Consider the following 20,843-nt stretch of genomic DNA (forward strand, 5'->3'; position numbering starts at 1 on the left):
TGGGGAGATGGGGTATCGGGCTGGTGGGATTGATCCCCTGAGAGTAGATATGAACACCCAGATGGGAGTGTGAGAGAGAATAAGTGACAGGGGTACAGGGAAGTGGGGAGAGGGGGTATCGGGCTGATGGGATTGCTCCCCTGAGAGTAGATATAAACACCCAGATGGGAGTGTGAGAGAGAATAAGTGACGGGTACAGGGAAGTGGGGAGAGGGGGTATTGGGCTGATGGGATTGCTCCCCTGAGAGTAGATATAAAGACCCAGATGTGAGTGTGAGAGAGAATAAGTGACAGGGGTACAGGGAAGTGGGGAGAGGGGGTTTCGGGCTGATGGGATTGATCCCCTGAGAGTAGATATGAACACCCAGATGGGAGTGTGAGAGAGAATAAGTGACAGGGGTACAGGGAAGTGGGGAGAGGGGGTATTGGGCTGATGGGATTGCTCCCCTGAGAGTAGATATAAAGACCCAGATGTGAGTGTGAGAGAGAATAAGTGACAGGGGTACAGGGAAGTGGGGAGAGGGGGTATCGGGCTGATGGGATTGCTCCCCTGAGAGTAGATATAAACACCCAGATGGGAGTGTGAGAGAGAATGTGTGACAGGGGTACCGGGAAGTGGGGAGAGGGGGCATCGGGCTGATGGGATTGATCCCCTGAGAGTAGATATAAACACCCAGATGTGAGTGTGAGAGAATAAGTGACAGGGGTACAGGGAAGTGGGGAGAGGGGGTATCGGGCTGATGGGATTGATCCCCTGAGAGTAGATATAAACACCCAGATGTGAGTGTGAGAGAATAAGTGACAGGGGTACAGGGAAGTGGGGAGAGGGGGTATCGGGCTGATGGGATTGCTCCCCTGAGAGTAGATATAAAGACCCAGATGGGAGTGTGAGAGAGAATAAGTGACAGGGGTACAGGGAAGTGGGGAGAGGGGGTATCGGGCTGATGGGATTGATCCCCTGAGAGTAGATATAAAGACCCAGATGGGAGTGTGAGAGAGAATAAGTGACAGGGGTACAGGGAAGTGGGGAGTGGGGGTATCGGGCTGATGGGATGGATCCCCTGAGAGTAGATATAAAGACCCAGATGGGAGTGTGAGAGAGAATAAGTGACAGGGGTACAGGGAAGTGGGGAGAGTGGGTATCGGGCTGATGGGATTGATCCCCTGAGAGTAGATATAAACACCCAAATGGGAGTGTGAGAGAGAATAAGTGACAGGGGTACAGGGAAGTGGTAGATGGGGTATCGGGCTGATGGGATTGCTCCCCTGAGAGTAGATATAAAGACCCAGATGGGAGTGTGAGAGAGAATAAGTGACAGGGGTACAGGGAAGTGGGGAGGGGGGGTATCGGGCTGATGGGATTGATCCCCTGAGAGTAGATATAAAGACCCAGATGGGAGTGTGAGAGAAAATAAGTGACAGGGGTACAGGGAAGTGGGGAGAGGGGGTATCGGGCTGATGGGATTGCTCCCCTGAGAGTAGATATAAACACCCAGATGGGAGTGTGAGAGAGAATAAGTGACAGGGGTACAGGGAAATGGGGAGAGGGGGTATCGGGCTGATGGGATTGATCCCCTGAGAGTAGATATAAACACCCAGATGTGAGTGTGAGAGAATAAGTGACAGGGGTACAGGAAAGTGGGGAGATGGGGTATCGGGCTGATGGGATTGATCCCCTGAGAGTAGATATAAAGACCCAGATGGGAGTGTGAGAGACAATAAGTGACGGGGGTACAGGGAAGTGGGGAGATGGGGTATCGGGCTGATGGGATTGATCCCCTGAGAGTAGATATAAAGACCCAGATGGGAGTGTGAGAGAGAATAAGTGACAGGTGTACAGGGAAGTGGGGAGGAGGGGTATCGGGCTGATGGGATTGATCCCCTGAGAGTAGATATAAACACCGAGATGGGAGTGTGAGAGAGAATAAGTGACAGGGGTACAGGGAAGTGGGGAGAGGGGGTATCGGGCTGATGGGATTGATCCCCTGAGAGTAGATATAAAGACCCAGATGGGAGTGTGAGAGAGAATAAGTGACAGGGGTACAGGGAAGTGGGGAGATGGGGTATCGGGCTGATGGGATTGCTCCCCTGAGAGTAGATATAAACACCCAGATGGGAGTGTGAGAGAGAATAATTGACGGGTCCAGGGAAGTGGGGAGAGGGGGTATCGGGCTGATGGGATTGCTCCCCTGAGAGTAGATATAAACACCCAGATGGGAGTGTGAGAGAGAATAAGTGACGGGTACAGGGAAGTGGGGAGTGGGGGTATCGGGCTGATGGGATTGATCCCCTGAGAGTAGATATAAACACCCAGATGGGAGTGTGAGAGAGAATAAGTGACAGGGGTACAGGGAAGTGGGGAGAGGGGGTATCGGGCTGATGGGATTGCTCCCCTGAGAGTAGATATAAAGACCCAGATGGGAGTGTGAGAGAGAATGTGTGACAGGGGTACAGGGAAGTGGGGAGAGGGGGTATCGGGCTGATGGGATTGATCCCCTGAGAGTAGATATAAACCCCCAGATGTGAGTGTGAGAGAATAAGTGACAGGGGTACAGGGAAGTGGGGAGAGGGGGTATCGGGCTGATGGGATTGATCCCCTGAGAGTAGATATAAAGACCCAGATGGGAGTGTGAGAGAGTATAAGTGACAGGGGTACAGGGAAGTGGGGAGACGGGGTATCGGGCTGATGGGATTGATCCCCTGAGAGTAGATATAAAGACCCAGATGGGAGTGTGAGAGAGAAAACGTTACAGAGAGAGACATTACTTCAGGGCCACTTTGGTAACAGTGTTTCTCGCTCTGTGTTTAGTGAGGAGTACAATAAACTTGGAGATTGGGAAGTGAGACTGTTGTCTGAGGCTCTGAGGGATCCGGAGTGTAAAATACAGAAACTGGGGTAAGTACCAGACTGTGAGTCTGTTGATGTTTGTGTGGGTAAAGTTCCAATAATGCCGCAGTTCTGTCCTGATCTAGTAATTTCCGATTAATTAATTAATTAATTTCTAATTTAGTAAATTCCTGATCCTTGCGTCACTGTTCAAACCGTTGATGGTGACCTGTGGAGACTGACACTGAATCTGTTTGTTTCTCTCTTCTGTTTCCTCTCCGTCCATCAGGTTGACAGCTGATCGTTTCACATCTGAGTTTGAGCACTTCATCTCCGCTCTCAGTACAAACCGCTCACTGAGAGAGGTGGAGCTGGACCTGAGCGAAAATAAACTGGGAGATTGGGGAGTGAAACTGTTGTCTGAGGCTCTGAGGAACCCGGAGTGTAAAATACAGAAACTGGGGTAAGTACCAGACTGTGGGGGATTGGGGATGATCATCAGTCCATCGATCTCCAATTGACGATGCTGCTGCACAGCCTGATTAACAAGTTCTCACCTCGGACTCCATCAGGGCCACTCACCTCCCCCTCTGCAAGGGTCAGAGTGTTTTCAATGTAGTCTGTTCATCTCAGGTCACTGTGTGTGTCTGAGGTGGAATCAGCTCTACAGGAGCCTGTGTGTGTGGAAGGAGAAGGCAATTGCCTTTACCCAGTTCCCTGTGGGGACACGGACCCGGACCACAACATGTTCAGGGTCAGATTGTGTGTTGAACAATGGACTGATGGACTTAAACTTGACTCAGTGTTTTAGTAACTTTAATTCCCCAACCTTTGACCCGGAGCTGGTTTAATTTATCACTGAACTGTAAACCATTGCAACCTCATCTCTCAGTGTGGGGTTGGAGAATATTCTTTCTGAGGTGAATCCAGTGTGGGTGTTTTCCCGAGGCAGCATTGTGTCGGTGCAGTGACTGGGTTGGGATGTACAGTTAACAGAGATGGTGAGTGGAGTCCCCTGCAGGGTTGGTTCTGTGAGCACAGAATGTCTGGACAGACACAGAGGCATAATAATAATATATTCAATATATGTAATTGATTTAGTTTATTTATTATTATGTTCTCTCTCTTTGCTAGATTATGTATTGCATTGAATTGCTGCTGCTAAATTAACAAATTTCATGTCACATGCGGGTGATAGTAAACCCGATTCTGATTGTCCTGGGGAGATTTGAGTGTTTCCAGTTCAGAAGGTGCAGTGATGTTTATACTCACTGGTGTCTGATGCTGGAGATTGGTGTTATCAGTAATTCTGGGGTTAATAATCACTGAACATTACTGTGGGTATTGCTGAAAGTGGGATTAATAAACCCTGGGATTAAACTTCTCATCTCTCTGATCCACAGTCTACGGTCTGTCGGTCTCACGGCTGCTGGTGTTGTGGATCTTGCATCTGCTCTCAGTACAAACTGCTCACTGACGGAGCTGGACCTGACTAATAACGAACTGGGAGATTCAGGAGTGAAACTGGTGACGAAGGCTCTGAGGAACCCGGAGTGTAAAATACGGAGACTGGGGTAAGTATCAGTCTGTGAGGGATTGAGATCACTCCATCGATCTCCACAGCTGAGTAACAGGCCCTCACCTCGGGCTCGATCGGGTCCACTCACGGATTTCGTTTTGAAGTTCATTGTCATAGGCCGATATAACGAGGTTGTAAATGTTATGAGAATTAGCTTTCTGCGGCAACACCGCAGCATATTACAAACAAGTCAGATATTAATTTGTTTCACAAATTAACTATTTTATTAGTAACTACGTTAAATAGTAATATAAGACCAGATAAATCAAACAGGTTAGCAGAGTTTATGCATATGTAAGTGTGTGAATATAAAATCTAAACTTCTTCAAGCTTAGGTGGTAAATGATACAGTCTTACGATGGTATGTAAACAGAGTCAGTTCAGTTCAAGTAGAGTTGAGTAGAATTGTGAACAGAGAGAGGTGATTTGTTATCCAAGTAAGCCGATGCCGTCGATCTCCCCATTGTCCTCCGAATACCTTTTAAGGTCACCCCGACTGTGACCACACTAAGGGTACTGTCTTCATGCAGTAAAGCTATCAACCCAGGCAAGGGTTAAACACACCGACAGCTTTCCACGCATCAGCCCTTTTCCACACTGCGAGAGCCCCTGATCGATTCTCCTGAAAACTTACCTTTCCGTGGGCACTCAAAGCCCACCCAGTGTTTGTTTCTTCTGTGCCTCTGTGTGTGTCTGTCGGGAAACTGGCTGACCTTGTGTGTGTATATATCCAAGCGTAATGAACATCAGCTCCATCCTTCCATCACCATCGTGACTCATGAGCTGCTCAGTGTCTCTGTCTCTCTGAATCAGCGTCACACACTCTCTCCTTTTAAAGGCACAGTCCATAATGAATAAACCTTAGGATCTCGTCACACTTTCCTGTAATACCGTGGGCTCCATCTTGCCTGGCACCTTGTCAAAGTCCTTCTGATTATCCAAGTATACAAGATCCACCAATTCTCCTTTGTCTATCCTGCTTGTTATTTTCTCCCAGGGAATTCCAACATATTTGTCAGACAAGATGTTCCCTGAAGGAAGCCAAATGAACTTTGACCAATTTTATCGTGTGTCTCCAAGTGCCCTGAAACCTCATCCTTAATGGTGGAATTCAACATCTTTCCAACCACTGCAGTCAGGTTAACTGATGTTCAATTTCCTTTCTTTTGCCTCCCTCCCATCTTGAAGAGTGGAACAACATTTGCAAGTTGCCAGTCCTCCAGAACCATGCCAGAATCTGATGATTTTTCAAGGATTATTATTAATACATCCACAACCTCTTCAGCCACCTCTTTCAGAACCCTGGGGTACAGTCCATCTATTCCAGGTGATTGATTTACCTTCAGAACTCGCAGCTCCAAAGGTCCAATTTAACGTCAGAGAAATGTATTCGATATACATCCTGAAATGCTTTTTCTTCGCAAACATCCTCGAAAACAGAGAAGTACCCCAAGAATGAATGACAGATAAACAGAACCCCAAAGTCCCCCCCCAGTTCCCCTCCCCCCCCGTGAGTAAGTGTCAATGAGCAACATTCCTCCCTGCCCCCCACCAAAAAGGCATGCATCGGTACCACCACCGAGCACTCGATGTGTGCAAAGCAACAGCAAAGTCACAGACTTGCAGTTACCCCAAAGACTTTGCGTTTCGTCCGCACATGACATACCGCAGATTCTCTCTCTCCCTAATAAGGGAGAAAAAGGTGTCTCCATTCTTCACCAGTGAGCGGGGAGACATAGCAAACAACTCGCTGGTTTACAATGTTAAAAGTCCGTTACGTCGCATTTTCCGAGCTCTGTGCCCAAAGATCTCGGGTCTACTGGCCCACAGTAGATGTCCTGACTCCCCTGATGACTCACGGGTCTCCAGCTGTGACACCGACCCTCGATCTGCCCGTCTCCAGAGTCCCAGGAATTCGATCCGGACTCTCAGGCCGAACCCTTAGCGTGCCAAACAACAGCCAGTCCTGAAACCCCGAGAGCGGATCCCATTCCTGCAGGGGAGGCCAATTCTCTGGATGTTTTCAAGAAAGAGTTAGATAGAGCTCTTAAAGATAGCGGAGTCAAGGGACATGGGGAGAGGGCAGGAACGGGGTACTGATTGTGGATGATCAGCCACGATCACAGTGAATGGTGGTGCTGGCTCAAAAGGCCGAATGGCCTACTCCTGCACCTATTGTCTATTGTCTTCGGGCCCACACCAGATGACCTGACTCCCCCGACGACACACGGGTGCTCCAGCCGTGACACTGACCCTTGATCCGCCCGTCTCCAGACTCTCGATCCGGACTCTCAGGCCAATACCTTAGCGTGCCAAACAATGGCCAGTCGTGAAAACCTGAGAGCAGATCCCATTCCTGCAAAGAACCAAAGGCAGCATGTAACTCCAGGTCAGGGTTTTCAAAAGAACCCTGAAAGGGACAAATAATGGTATTAAAGATGGAAATAGAACTGTTTCTGGTTGCAAGCAAAGCATTTAGCTTCATTCTAGTAATAGCAACTACGCTCACTTATGCCCCCGGTACTCTCGAACATCCAGCAGTCTGCTAGTGTCTTCCACAATGAAGACATGAAACATATTTATTCAGTTCATACATTTCCAGTTGTCCGGGTGATCCAAATCAGACGGGAGATCCGGTGAGATGACAACTATTGTAGACCAACTGTGAGCTTCTTCCCCTCTACAATCCGATTTCTAAATGATTTCTAAGTTTAATTGTACTGCTACCATAAAATTATCACATTTCACGGCATCTGCTGGTGATATTAAACCTGATTCTGATAGGAGAATTGAAGGGGGACCAGGTCTATAATGAGTCAGTGGTAGTCTTAAGCCTTCTACAAAAGTCAGAGTGTTTTCAGTTCAGTCTGTTCACCTCAGGTCACAGTGTGTCTCTGGGGAGTGGGTCTGAGGGGAAATCATCTCTTCTAACACGTGTGTGGAGGGAGAATGGAGCTGCCTTTACCCAGTTCCCTGTGGGGACACAGACACAACAGGAAATTACTGACCAGTTGGACACCTTCAGTCCCACAGGGAAAGGTATCGGGGAACACGGACACAGACCACAAAATGTTCAGGGTCAGATTGGGTGTTGAACATTTCTCACTGATGGATTTAAACTTGACTTTTAAACTTTGGTAACTTTTAATTCTCCAACTTTCAACCTGGATCTAGTTTAATATTTTCACTGAACAGTAAACCATTGCAACCCACAGCTCTCAGTGTGAGGTTGGGGAATACTCTTGGAGCAGCGAAACCAGTTTGCAGTGTGGAGGGGAAACTCACTCTGTGGAAGGTTACACTGCCTCCCTGTGATTCAGTATCGAGCACAAGGTCCAGAGTGGTGGTGTACTGTGGAGTGGGGCTGGGATGTAGAGGGTGAACACAAATATACAGTGTCCCCTGGGTTCTGCCATTTGTCCTGGGGAGATTTGAGTGTTTCCAGTTCGGAAGGTGCAGTGATGTTTATACTCACTGGTGTCTGATGCTGGAGATTGGTGTTATCAGTAATTGTGGGGTTAATAAACACTGAACATTACTGTGGGTACTGGTGAAAGTGGGATTAATAAACCCTGGGATTAAATTTCTCATCTCTCTGATCCACAGTCTACGGTCTGTCGGTCTCACAGCTGCTGGTGGTGTGGATCTCACCTCTGCTCTCAGTACAAACTGCTCACTGACGGAGCTGGACCTGGCTAAAGATAAACTGGGGGATTCAGGAGTGAAACTGGTGTCTGAGGCTCTGAGGAACCCGGGGTGTAAAATACAGAAACTGTGGTAAGTACCAGACTGTGAGACATTGGGACAGATCATCACTCCATCGATCTCCACAGACTGAGTAACAGGCCCTCACCTCGGGCTCCATCGGGTCCACTCACAAGTTCAGTGTTAAAGTTTATTGTCCTGGGCAAATCTAACCAGGGTGTAAATGTTGTGAAAACTAGCTTTGTGCAGCAACAGTACAGATCATTAGGAACATGTCAGACATTAATTACACAAATTAACATCAATCAAACATAAATTACGCAAAAAAGGAAAACAAACATAACCACATTTTGCAAGATGAGGGAATATAGTCTGAGACGGTGAGAAAACTGTGAGAAAGTTTGTACATTGTTCCTGTGTGCGTGAGGGTTTCCTCCACGTGTTCTGCTGTCCTCCCACAGTCCACAGACACACCAGTTCACACGTTAATCGGCCGTTGTAAATCGTCCTGTGATTCGACTGGGGTGAAATAAGTCGTTTGCTGAGTTGTGTGTCTCATTGATCTGGAACAACAATGTTTCATGTGGTGTTCGAAATAACATAGAACTAATAAGCATCTTTCAGTTCAGTTCAATAACCGATGTAGTGTGGATAGTCTGTTGTTGAACTTTGGGATGTGCTTTCTCGGGCTCCTGTACCTCCTGTCTGATGACAGCATGGACAGATGGTGTGGGTTCCTGATGACAGATGTCACCTTCCTGAGACATTGCCAATTGCAAATGTCCTCGATGGGGGGGAGAGTTGTACGTGATGTGGAACTGTCTGTAGTGTCTTGTGTTCCTCGACATTGAAGTTTCTAATCAGACCGTGATGCAACCAGTCGGAATGCTTCTCTATGTACATCTGTGGAGGTCTGTCACAGTCTGTGATGACGAATCAATCTCATTAAACTTCTGGGAACGTAGAGAAGCTGGTGTGAGCCGTTCATGGTTCCCTCTATGTTCTGGGTCCAGGAGAGATTCTCTGAGACATTGTCACCCAGGAACTTGCTGTTACTCACCCTTTCCACTGCTCACCCCTCACTGAGGACTAGTGCCAGTTTGTCCACAGTCAGTTCCTTGATCTTTCAGATTTTCACTGTGAAGTTGTTGTGATAACACCACTCAACCAACTGACCTGTCGCAGCCTTGTCCACCTCTTCATCACCATGTGTGATTCTGCCAACAACAGTTTTGTCATCAGTGAGAGGGGATAGAAACATAGAAAATAGGTGCAGGAGTAGTCTGTTCGGCCCTTCGAGCCTGCACCGCCATTCAGTATGATCATGGCTGATCATCCATCTCAGAACCCTGTACCTGCTTTCTCTCCATACCCCCTGATCCCTTTAGCCACAAGGGCCATATCTAACTCCCTCTTAAATATAGCCAATAAACCGGCCTCAACCGTTTCCTGTGGCAGAGAATTCCACAGATTCACCACTCTCTGTGTGAAGAAGTTTTTCCTCATCTCGGTCCTAAAAGGCTTCCCCTTTATCCTTAAACTGTGACCCCTCGTTCTGGACTTCCCCAACATCGGGAACAATGTTCCTGCATCTGGCCTGTCCAATCCCTTTAGAATTTTATACGTTTCAATAAGATCCCACCTCAATCTTCTCAATTCCAGTGAGTATAAGCCTAGTCGATCCAGTCTTTCTTCATATGAAAGACTTGCCATCCCAGGAATCAATCAGGTGAACCTTCTCTGTACTCCCTCTATGGAAGAATGTCTTTCCTCGGGTTAGGGGACCAAAACTGCACACAATATTCTAGGTGTTGTCTCGCCAAGGCCTTGTACAACTGTAGTAGAAACTCCTTGCTCTTGTACTCTGGGACTAATGTGAGGAACACAGGGATGTGTTGGGATTTTTCTGTGGAGATGAGACAAGGGGAGGGTAAGCTGGGAGTGTGGAAGGTTACACACTATCCTGATTCAGGATAGAGCACAAGGTCCAGAGTGGTGGTGGACTGTGGAGTGGGGCTGGGATGTAGAGGGTGAACACAAATATACAATGTCCCCTGGGTTCTGCCATTTGTTCTGGGGAGATTTGAGTGTTTCCAGTTCGGAAGGTGCAGTGATGTTTATACTCACTGGTGTCTGATGCTGGATATTGGTGTTATCTGTAATTGTGGGGTTAATGAATATTAACACTAAAGCAACCAAGACAAGACTTTCTTTCATTTAAACAACTTTACTCTGTACATCCATGTTCAGTATATGAGGGCTGGCATCTTCTTGCCCACAACACTCCTCTCAATGGCTGCGCACATGCCCATTACAAGGAAAGTGCGCTTTCCAACTACATACTTAGAAAGCCCAAATAAACAGAACTCGATAATGAACACTGAGCATTACTGAGGGTGCTGATGAAAGTGGGATTTATAGATCCTGAGATTATTCTTCTCATCTCTCTCTGATCCACAGTCTAGATTCTGTCAGTCTCACAGCTGCTGGTGTTGTGGATCTCGTCTCTGCTCTCAGTACAAACCGCTCACTGACAGAGCTGGACCTGGCTAATAATGAACTAGGAGATTCAGGAGTGAAACTGGTGTTTGAGGCTTTGAGGAACCCAGGGTGTAAAATACAGAAACTGGGGTAAGTACCAGACTGTGAGACATTGGGACAGATCATCACTCCATCGATCTCCACAGCCCGAATAACAGGCCCTCACCTCGGGCTCCATCGGGTCCACTCTCAAGTTCAGTGTTAAAGTTTATTGTCATGGGCAACTACAACCAGGTTGTAAATGTCATGAAAATTAGTTTTTGCAGTAACAGTACAGAACATCGCAAACACGTCAGACATTAATTTTATATAATTACTCAATAAAGAAAAACAAACATAACCACATTTTGCAAGTTGAGTGAATCTAGTCTGGGATGGAATTAGGGACTTTCAGGTCAGTTCAGGATCATGATACAGTGAGAAGAAGCTGTTGTGGATGTGGGCCTTCAGGCTCCTGTCCCTCCTCTTTGAGGGACTGTCCCAGATGTTGTGGGTTCCTGATGATACAACCAGTCAGGATGCTTTCCAGTGTCCACCTGTGGAAGTCTGCAGTCGTCTGTGATGACATGCCGCTCAATGAGAAGAAGCTGTTGTGGATGTGGGCCTTCAGGCTCCTGTCCCTCCTCTCTGAGGGACTGGCCCAGATGTTGTGGGTTCCTGGTGATACAACCAGTCAGGATGCTTTCCAGTGTCCACCTGTGGAAGTCTGCAGTCGCCTGTGATGACATGCCGCTCAATGAGAAGAATGCTCGTGTGCTTCCTTCATGGTTCCCTCTATGTTCTGGGTCCAGGAGAGATTTCTGAGACATTGTCACCCAGGAACTTGCTGCTCCTCACCCTTTCCACCGCTCACCCCTCACTGAGGAATGGTGTAGTTTGTCTGATTTCCCCTTCCACAAGTCCACAGTCGGTTCCTTGGTCTTGCTGACGTTCAGTGTGTGATTGTTCTGCAGACACGACTCGTCCAGCTGATCTGTCTCACTCCTGTACGCCTCCTCATTACCATCTGTGATTCTGTAATCAGCAGTTTTGTAGTCAGTGAATCTGTAGGCAGTGTTGTTCCAGTACTCGGGCACAGAGCCGGTGGTGTGGAGAGAATAGAGCAGAGGGGGTGGTGTTGATGGTGAGTGAGGAGGATGAGGAAGTCAAGGATCCAGTTACAGTGTGAGGGACAGAGACTCACAAATTGGTGATAGAACAACAGGCTGACTTATATTTCCAATTGCCTGGATCATCCAGAATGAAGACCAGAAGGTATCTACTGTGGATAGTGTTACGTACCCCGTAACTGGGTGTCTTACCAGCAAAGATAGAAGTATCCATTGGAGTCTGGTCCTATTTTCAAAACAGTGTTTATTAGTGAAATATACAAATCAATATCAATAATGCAAATATACAGATAATACACGTTAGCAATACTAAACCTAAAAGTGTGGGTATAATAATAATCAATAATAAACAAGCGCTATCGTTGTCTAGGGGATAATGAATTATCGTGGGAAAGTATAAAGTTCAGTTCAGTTCATATAGGCTGAGGTAGATGTTGGTTCTTTTGTTGTAACCGTTGGAGAGAGAGAGAGAGAGAGAGAGAGAGCAGTGACAGCAAGTCAAACCTTCCTTTACGTTCTTGATCCGTCGATGTGTTGTTGTGGCCATTCAGGTATGTCCCCTCTGTCCTTTAGCTAGACCGTTCTTCTATGGTCACTCAGGCAAGGGTGGACACACACACAAGCTCCCACCGGCCTCGCTATAAACACTGTGAGTTAAAATTGACCGATCCTTCGTTTGGTCTCCGATGCCCCACTCCTTCTCGTGGGTTCCAACACTTAAGCAGTGCTCACTAGTGTGTCTCCTGCTGCGTCTGAGGGGTGTCTCCCCAGACCTCACTTTTATCCCCACTCACGGGGTCTCAGGTGTCAATCAGTTTTGAATGGCTGAGCCCATCAAACCAGCCCACTCCGGCTGTCCACTGAGGAATTTTAATGAACAGAATAGTACCAAGTAAACAGCCCTCTCCAGAGCCATATGTCTTTCAGGAGTCATAATATGGTGGAACAACAAGTCTCTCTCCCCTCACTTATCAGTAGCAGATGTTCTGGCATGTTTTTGTTCCATCTCTTTCTCTCTCATTAGCAGCATGGCAACAGTAACAGTTTGTGATTCTCCTGGGGGGGGGCGGTGAATATGGGCAACTCTGTACCCTTCTGCCCATCAGAGTTGTTCATCCTTCGTAACAATAGATACCTACAATTGGGGTGACAGGTTAATTGTAGGGGGTCCAAGTGATTACTGGAATGTAGAGAAGCTGGTGTAAGAAGCTGTTCATGTTTGCCTCTATGTTCTGGGTCCAGGAGAGATTCTCTGAGATGTTGTCACCCAGGAACTTGCTGCTCCTCACCCTTTCCACCGCTCACCCCTCACTGAGGAATGGTGTAGTTTGTCTGATTTCCCCTTCCGCAAGTCCACAGTCAGTTCCTTGGTCTTGTAGATGTTCACTGTGAGGTTGTTCTGATAACAAAACTCAACCAACTGACCTGTCTCAGCCTTGTCCACCTCCTCATCACCATGTGTGATTCTGCCAACAACAGTTTGTCATCAGTGAGCCTGAACAGTTTTGCTGCTGTGCTCAGCCACAGTACTGATGGTGTGGAGAGAATCGATCGGGGGAAAGCACACGGTGCTCAGGTAGACCGGTGTTGATGGTGAGTGAGAAGGATGAGGAGTTCGAGCATACGATTGTGGGATGAGGTACAGAGGCCACGATTGGACATAGAAGATCAGTTTTAGAGGGGATGACAGTGTTCAATGCCAAAATGTAATCACTGAACGTACATTTCCAGTTGTCCTGGTGAAACAGAACAGAGTGGAGAGCCAGTGAGATGGCATCTGCAGCGGATTTGTTGTGCTGAAAAGTGAAATGAAGTGGGCCCTGGATCTTATTGAGGCAGAGTAGTCTTCAGCTTTCTATAAAAATCGGAGTGTTTTCAATGTAGTCTGGTCACAGTGTGTGTCTGGGGAGTGGGTCTGAGGTGAAATCAGCTCTTCTAACACACTACAAGAGCTGTGCGTGTAGGACAGAGGGGCTGCCTTTACCCAGTTCCCAGTGGAGACACAGACACAACAGGAAATTACTGACGAGCTGGACACCATCAGTCCCACAGAGAAAGGTGTCAGACCACAAAATGTTCAGGGTCAGATTGTGTGTTGAACATTTCTCACTGATTGATTTAAACTTGACTCAGTGTTTTGGTAACTTTAGTTCTCCAACATTTGACTTCACGGAAGACCCTTACAGCGGCTCTCTCTGAAAACGTTTTAGTCTGCAATGGGTGAGAACCAGAACTCCATCGAATCGAATCGACTTTACTGCTTGCATCCTTCATATACACGAGGAGTAAAAATCTACATTGTGCCTCTGTCTAAATACACAATCAATAATAATTTATAATCAACATTATGTACAACAGGGTTGATCAGGATTGAAATACAGTTGCATCAGCATGAATTAATCAGTCTGATGGCCTGGTGGAAGAAGCTGTCCTGCCTTTTATGCTGCGGTACCGTTTCCCGGATGGTGGCAGCTGGAACAGTTTGTGGTTGGGGTGACTCGGGTCCCCAATGATCCTTCAGGCCCTTTTTACACACCCGTCTCTGGAAATGTCTTGAGTCATGGGAATTCCACATGCACTGGGCTCTGTGCACCACTCTCTGCAGAGTCCTGCGATTGAGGGAAGTACAGTTCCCGTACCGGGCAGTGATGCAGCCAGTCAGGATGCTCTCAATCACGCCCCTTTAGAAAGTTCTTAGAACTTAGGGGGCCATACCAAACTTCTTCAACCTTCTGATCATCGGTGATGTTTATCCCGAGGAACAAAGCTCTTCACCCTCTTAACCCCAGATCCATGGATGTCAGTAGGGGTTAGCCTGTTTCCATTCCTCCAGTAACCCAGTCAGGATGCTCTCAATTGTGCCCCTGTAGGAAGTCCTCAGGATTTGGGGGCCCGTACCAAACTTCCTCAACCGTCTGAGGTGAAAGAGATGCTGTTGTGCCTTTTTCACCCCCCAGCTGGTGTGTACAGACCACGTGAGATCCTCGGTGATGTTTGTGCCGAAGAACTTAAATCTCGATGATGTGTACAGTCAGTGACCAGTTCAAATGCGATTGAATGATGAGTCGGCACTGAAAACCGATGGAAGTAGACCGGACTGTGGCCGGCACATTGCCGATTTAAAAAGCTGCCAGTGTCAGGGGGCACCTGCCGGTCCGATGGTGTGTTTGGAAAAAAATGATGGATTTGACTCCCAATACCATTGATCCTGCTGACAATCATACAGTCGCTGGTAAATAAAGTTGTCGATGTCAGAGCTAGGGTGCTGTATCAGGGAGACATTAGGACTGAGTGCGTCTTTTGCTTTACGGAATCTTGGGTAACTCCTTCGGTGCCAGACGCTGGGATTCGAATAGGGTTCACAATTCGTCATGAAGAGAGGTTGGTCGAGTCTCAAAAGCAGAGGTGGAGGTGCATGCCTCGTGATCAACCGGTATAGCAATGTGTCGGTGACGTCCCAATGTTGCTCACCAGAGCTGCAATACCTCAGAGTTAACAGCCGGCCATTTTACCTGCTTGGGGAGATCTTGGCGATGGCTGTGGTAGCGGTGTAGATCCCACCTCAGGCTCATGTCAAACGGACAATGTGATCAACAGGCATGAAACTGCACATTGCAATGCCTTCACCATCGTTTTGGGGCATCACTCAATAATTATTATCAACAAATCACCTGTAGTCCCAGAGGAAATAACACACTGGATTGAAATGTGCTATCCCACACCCACACTTCGATGAGTCCGATCACCTGGCTGTATTTCTACTCTCTGAGTACAGGCAGACGCTGAGGTCTGCAGCACCAGTAGTGAGGACCAAGAAGGTCTGGACCAGGGAGGCACAGGAGCACCTGCAGGATTGCTTTGAATCAGTGTAGTGGTCTGCGTTCAGGGAGTTATCTACGAATCTGCATATGTATGTAACAGTTGTTACCGACTTCCTTAAAACCTGTGTGGATGTGTGTGTGTCTACAAGAACTTGCTGGACATAACTAAACCAAAAGCTGTGGATGAACCAGGAGGTTTTTCATCTGCTGAGGGCTAGATCTGTGGCATTCAAGTCTGCTGACCCAGGTTTATACAGGAAAACCAGGTCTGCCTTATGGAGGGCTATTTCAACAGTGAAGAGGCAATTCTGAGCGAGGATGGAGGCAACATCCGATGCACGACAACTCTGGCAGGGTTCGCAGGACATTACCTCCCAGAAAGCAAATCCCAACATCATGAATGGCTGTGTTGCTTCACTACCAGACGAGCTCAAAGCCTTTTAGGCTCGATTTGAAAGGGAGAATAAAACCACAGCTATGCGGATCCCTGCAGCCTCTGGTGACCCTGTGATTTCTGTCTCGGAGGCCAACTTGACACAGTCTGGCACCAGCCGCGTCTCCGGCGTCGCCGGTCAGAACGTAGGACCACCTTCAGGATCGGCCCGAAACGTGTCGGCAGCGCCTCTCCCTGTAGACGCTGCCCGGCCTGCTGCCTTCCACCGGCATTTTGTGTGTGTTGCTTGAATTTCCAGCATCTGCAGATTTCCTCGTGTTTCAGCAAGGCCACAGTCCTGACTGTGGGCTTCCGGAAGGGTAAGACGAAGGAACACATACCGATCCTCATAGAGGGGTCAGAAGGGGAGAGAGTGAGCAGCTTCAAGTTCCTGGGTGTCAAGATCTCTGAGGATCTGACCTGGTCCCAACATATCGATGCAGTTATAAAGAAGGCAAGACAGTGGCTATACTTCATTAGGAGTTTGAGGAGACTTGGTTTGTCACCGAAAACTTCTACAGATGTACTGTGGAGAGCATTCTGACAGGGTGCATCACCGTCTGGTATTGGGGGGGGGGGGGTGCGATGCACAGGGTGGAAATAAGCTGCAGAAAGTTGTAAAATTAGTCATCTCCGTCACAGGCCCCGGCCTCCGCAGTATCTGAGACGTCATCAGGGAGCGGTGCCTCAGGAATGCAGTGTCTGTCATTAAGGACCCCCAGCGCACAGGACATGCCCTCTTCTCACTGTTACCGTCGGGAAGGAGGTACAGGATCCTGAAGACACACACTCAGCGATTCAGGAACAGCCTCTTCCCATCACCATCCGATTTTTAAATGAACATTGAATCCAACAACATGACCTCACTAATTTTTTATTTCTGTTTTTCTGCATGACTTATTTTAACAAACATTTTAACGACGTATATAATGTTCCCATACTTATACAAGTTCAGATTGCAAGAGTTACAGTCTTGCGATGGTAAGAAAAACTCAGTTCAGATGCGAGGGATTGAAGTGAGAGAGAGATATTTGTCATCTGAATAAAGAGGTGTCGTCGATCCTCCTCGATGTCCTCTAAAGCTTCCAAGTCAGCCAAACGTGACCAACTTAAGAGCGCCGTCTTCGAGTGATAATCTACCAACCCAGGCAAGGGTTAGACACCCCGGTAGATTCCACAGGGTTGCCCCTCCACGCACTAATAGTCACGGATCGATTCCTCTTAATCGATCCTCAGCCCTACCCTTTGTGGGTACTTAAAAGTTCAATAGACAATAGGTGCAGGAGTGGGCCATTTGTCCCCTCGAGCCAGCACCGCCATTCACTGTGATCGTGGCTGATCATCCACAATCAGTACCCCGTTCCTGCCCTCTCCCCATATCCCTTGTCTCCGCTATCTATATCTAACTCTTTCTTGAAGGCAACCAGAGACTTGGCCTCCACCGTCTTCCGAGGCAGTGCATTCCACAGATCCACCACTCTCTGTGAAAAAGTTTTTTCCTCAACGCCGTTCCAAATGGCCTACCCCTTATTCTTAAACTGTGGCCTCTGGTTCTGGACTACCCCAACATTGGGAACGTGTTTCCTGCCTCTAGTGTGTCCAATCCCTTAATAATCTTATATGTTTCAATCAGATCCCCTCTCATCCTTCTAAATTAGTGTATACAAGTCCAGTCGCTCCAATCTTTCAAAATATGACAGCCCCACCATCCCAGGAATCAACCTCGTGAACCTACACTGCACTCCCTCAAAAGCAAGAATGTCCTTCCTCAAATTTGGAGACTGAAACTGCACACAATACTCCAGGTGTGGTCTCACCAGGCCCCTGTACAGCTGCAGAAGGACCTCTTTACTCCTGTACTCAACTCCCCTTGTTATGAAGGCCAACATGCCATTAGTTTTCTTCACTGCCTGCTGTACCTGCATGCTTACTTTCAGTGACTGATGAACAAGGACACCTGGATCAGTGGCAATTTCTGCCACCAAGCTTTGTGCATCTGCGTGTCCTGCGAAACAAGCAGTGATGCTCGTATAAATAACATTGTGCTGAACACCAGCTGTCCATCATGTAGCTTCTCCTCTCTTCCTCCCTCTTCCCCTCCCTCACACACACACAGTTCTTAAAGGCACAGTCCATAATGAATAAAACTTAAGATTCCATCACTATATCGTTAATGTCTTTTTCTCTATATTCATCATGTATTTAATCATCCTGGTGCCCTAAAGTTAACATGTTTCACAACATGCTGGTGATATTAAATCTGATTTGAGATGGAGCTGCTTTAATATTATCTCTGAACTGTAAATTTTCAAAACCCTCATCTCCCTGTCTGGGGTTGGAGAATATTCTTCCAGGGTGGGTCTATTGTGCCGAGTTTTTCTGTGGAGTCGGGACAAGGGGAGGGGAAGCTGGGAGTGTTACACTGCCTCCCTGTGATTCAGTATAGAGCACAAGGTCCAGAGTGGTGGTGTACTGTGGAGTGGGGCTGGGATGTAGAGGGTGAACACAAATATACAATGTCCCCTGGGTTCTGCCAATCGTTCTGGGGAGATTTGAGTGTTTCCAGTTCAGAAGGTGCAGTGATGTTTATACTCACTGGTGTCTGATGCTGGGCATTGATGTTGTCAGTAATTGTGGGGTTAATAAACACTGAACATTACTGTGGGTATTGGTGAAAGTGGGATTAATAAATCCTGGGATTAAACTTCTTGCCTCTATCTGATCCACAGTCTACGGTCTGTTGGTCTCACAGCTGTTGGTGTTCTGAATCTCACCTCCGCTCTCAGTACAAACCGCTCACTGACGGAGCTGGACCTGGGTGGTAATAAACTGAGAGATTCAGGAATGAAACTGGTGTTTGAGGCCCTGAGGAACCCAGAGTGTAAAATACAGAAACTGAGGTAAGTATCAGACTGGGGGTTTGGGACAGATCATCACTCCATCAAACCGAATAACAGGCCCTCACCTCGGGCTCCATCGGATCCACTCAATTTCAGTATTAAAGTTTATTGTCCTGGGCAAATATAACCAGGGTGTAAATGTTAGGAAAATCAGCTTTTTGCAACAACAGTTCAGAGCGTTACAAATATGTCAGACATTAATTACACAAATTAAATTAACATAAATTACACTACAGGGGAAAACACATAACCACATTTTGCAAGTTGAGGGAATATAGTCTGAGATAGTAAGCAAACTCTGGCAGGAATATTATATGTTCTTGTGTGCGCGTGAGTTTCCTTCACGAGTTCTGCTTTCCTTCCACTCTCTAAAGACATCCAGAACATTTCCAGTTGTCCAAGTGATCCAGAACAGAGTGCAGAGCCGACAAGATGGCATCTGCTTACTCCAGTTGTAGTGAGACATGAATGGAAGGGGATCCAGGTCCTCATTGAAGCGGGAGTAGTTTCTAGCCCTCTTCAAACGTCAAGAGTGTTTTCAGTACAGTCGTCACCTCAGGTCACGGTGTGCCTCTGGGGAGTGGGTCTGGGGACTGTCCACCTCAGGCCAATGTCAAACAGGCTTCAGATGATCTGAGCAATGGGATCAACATGCACGAAACAGCGCACCCCAACACCGTCACCATCGCTTTGAGTGGACAAGGCCAGTCTGAAAAAATCACTAAGCATCAACAGATAACTTGCAATACCAGAGGAAACAGCACACTGGACCATTGTTACACCATCATCAAGAATGCCGACCGTGTTATTCCACACCCTCGCTTCGAGAAGTCTGATCTCCTGGCTGTACTTCTACTCCCTGAGTATGGGCAGAGACTGAAGACTGCAGCACCAGTAGTCAGGACCAAGGAGGTTTGGACAAGGGAAGCACTGGACTGCTTTGAATCAGTGGACTGGACTGTTTTCAGAGATTCGTCTTTGAATCTGGATGAGTATGCTGCAGTTGTTGTAAACTTCATTAAAATCTGTGTGGATGAGTGTGTGCCTACAAAGACTTACTGTACATTCCCAAACCAAAAGCCGTCGATGTACCAGGAGGTACGTCATCTGCTGAAAGCTAGATCTGTGGCATTCAAGTCCGACAACCCAGTCCTGCACCAAAAGAAAAAACAGGTATGATCTGCGGAGGGCTATTTCAAGGATGAAGGGACAATCTCGAATGAGATTGGAGGTGATATCAGATGCACGGCAACTTTGGCTGGGTTTGTAAGACATTGCTTCCTACAAAGTGAAACCCAATAGTACGAATGGCAGTGATGCTTCACTACCAGATGAACACAACCCCTTCTATGCCCGCTTTGAAAGGGAGAACACAACTACAGCTGTGAAGATCCCTGTTGCCCCTGAAGACCCTGTGATCTCTGTCTCAGAGGCCGATGTTGGACCGAGTGAACCCTCACAAGGCAGAAGGTCCCGATGGGGTACCTGGTAGGGCTCTGAAAACCTGTGCCAACCAACTAGCAGGAGTATTCAAGGACATTTTCACCGTCTCACTGCTATAGGCAGAATTTCCCACTTGCTTCAAAAAGGCAGCAATTATACCAGTGCCAAAGAAGAATAATGTGGGCTGCCGTAACGACTGTCGTCCGGTAGCACTCATGTTGACAGTGATGAAATGCTTTGAGAGGTCGGTTATGACTAGACTGAACTCCTCCCTCAGCAAGGACCTGAACCCATTGCAATTTGCCTATCGTCACAATAGGTCAATGGCGGATGCAGTCTCCATGGCTCTTCACACGGCTACAGGCCACCTAGACAACAAAAACACCTACGTCAGGATGCTGTTCATCGCCTGTAGTTCAGCACTTAATACCATCATCCCCACAATCCTGATTGAGAAATTTCAGAACCTGGGCCTCTGTACCTCT

The 20,843-nt window shown here is 47.5% G+C and overlaps 1 protein-coding gene across 5 annotated transcripts in view; it reads left to right on the forward strand.

Moving 5' to 3' along the window:
- The window catches only part of LOC132389294 (ribonuclease inhibitor-like), a 41,741-nt gene that overhangs the window by 17,411 nt on the left and 3,487 nt on the right, over nucleotides 1-20,843 (forward strand). For 3 of the 5 annotated variants that reach the window (XM_059961802.1, XM_059961801.1, XM_059961804.1), the window contains 6 exons: nucleotides 2,810-2,896; nucleotides 3,117-3,290; nucleotides 4,231-4,401; nucleotides 8,013-8,183; nucleotides 10,572-10,742; nucleotides 18,745-18,915. In XM_059961802.1, coding sequence (XP_059817785.1) covers nucleotides 2,810-2,896; nucleotides 3,117-3,290; nucleotides 4,231-4,401; nucleotides 8,013-8,183; nucleotides 10,572-10,742; nucleotides 18,745-18,915 — 945 coding nt within the window. Of the gene's footprint in view, nucleotides 1-2,809; nucleotides 2,897-3,116; nucleotides 3,291-4,230; nucleotides 4,402-8,012; nucleotides 8,184-10,571; nucleotides 10,743-13,911; nucleotides 13,977-18,744; nucleotides 18,916-20,843 lie in introns of those variants that run through there. The other 2 variants (XM_059961805.1, XM_059961803.1) reach the window with 2 other exon arrangements.

The sequence above is a fragment of the Hypanus sabinus genome, unplaced genomic scaffold (genome assembly GCF_030144855.1).
Source record: "Hypanus sabinus isolate sHypSab1 unplaced genomic scaffold, sHypSab1.hap1 scaffold_528, whole genome shotgun sequence".
NCBI classification, from domain to species: domain Eukaryota; kingdom Metazoa; phylum Chordata; class Chondrichthyes; order Myliobatiformes; family Dasyatidae; genus Hypanus; species Hypanus sabinus.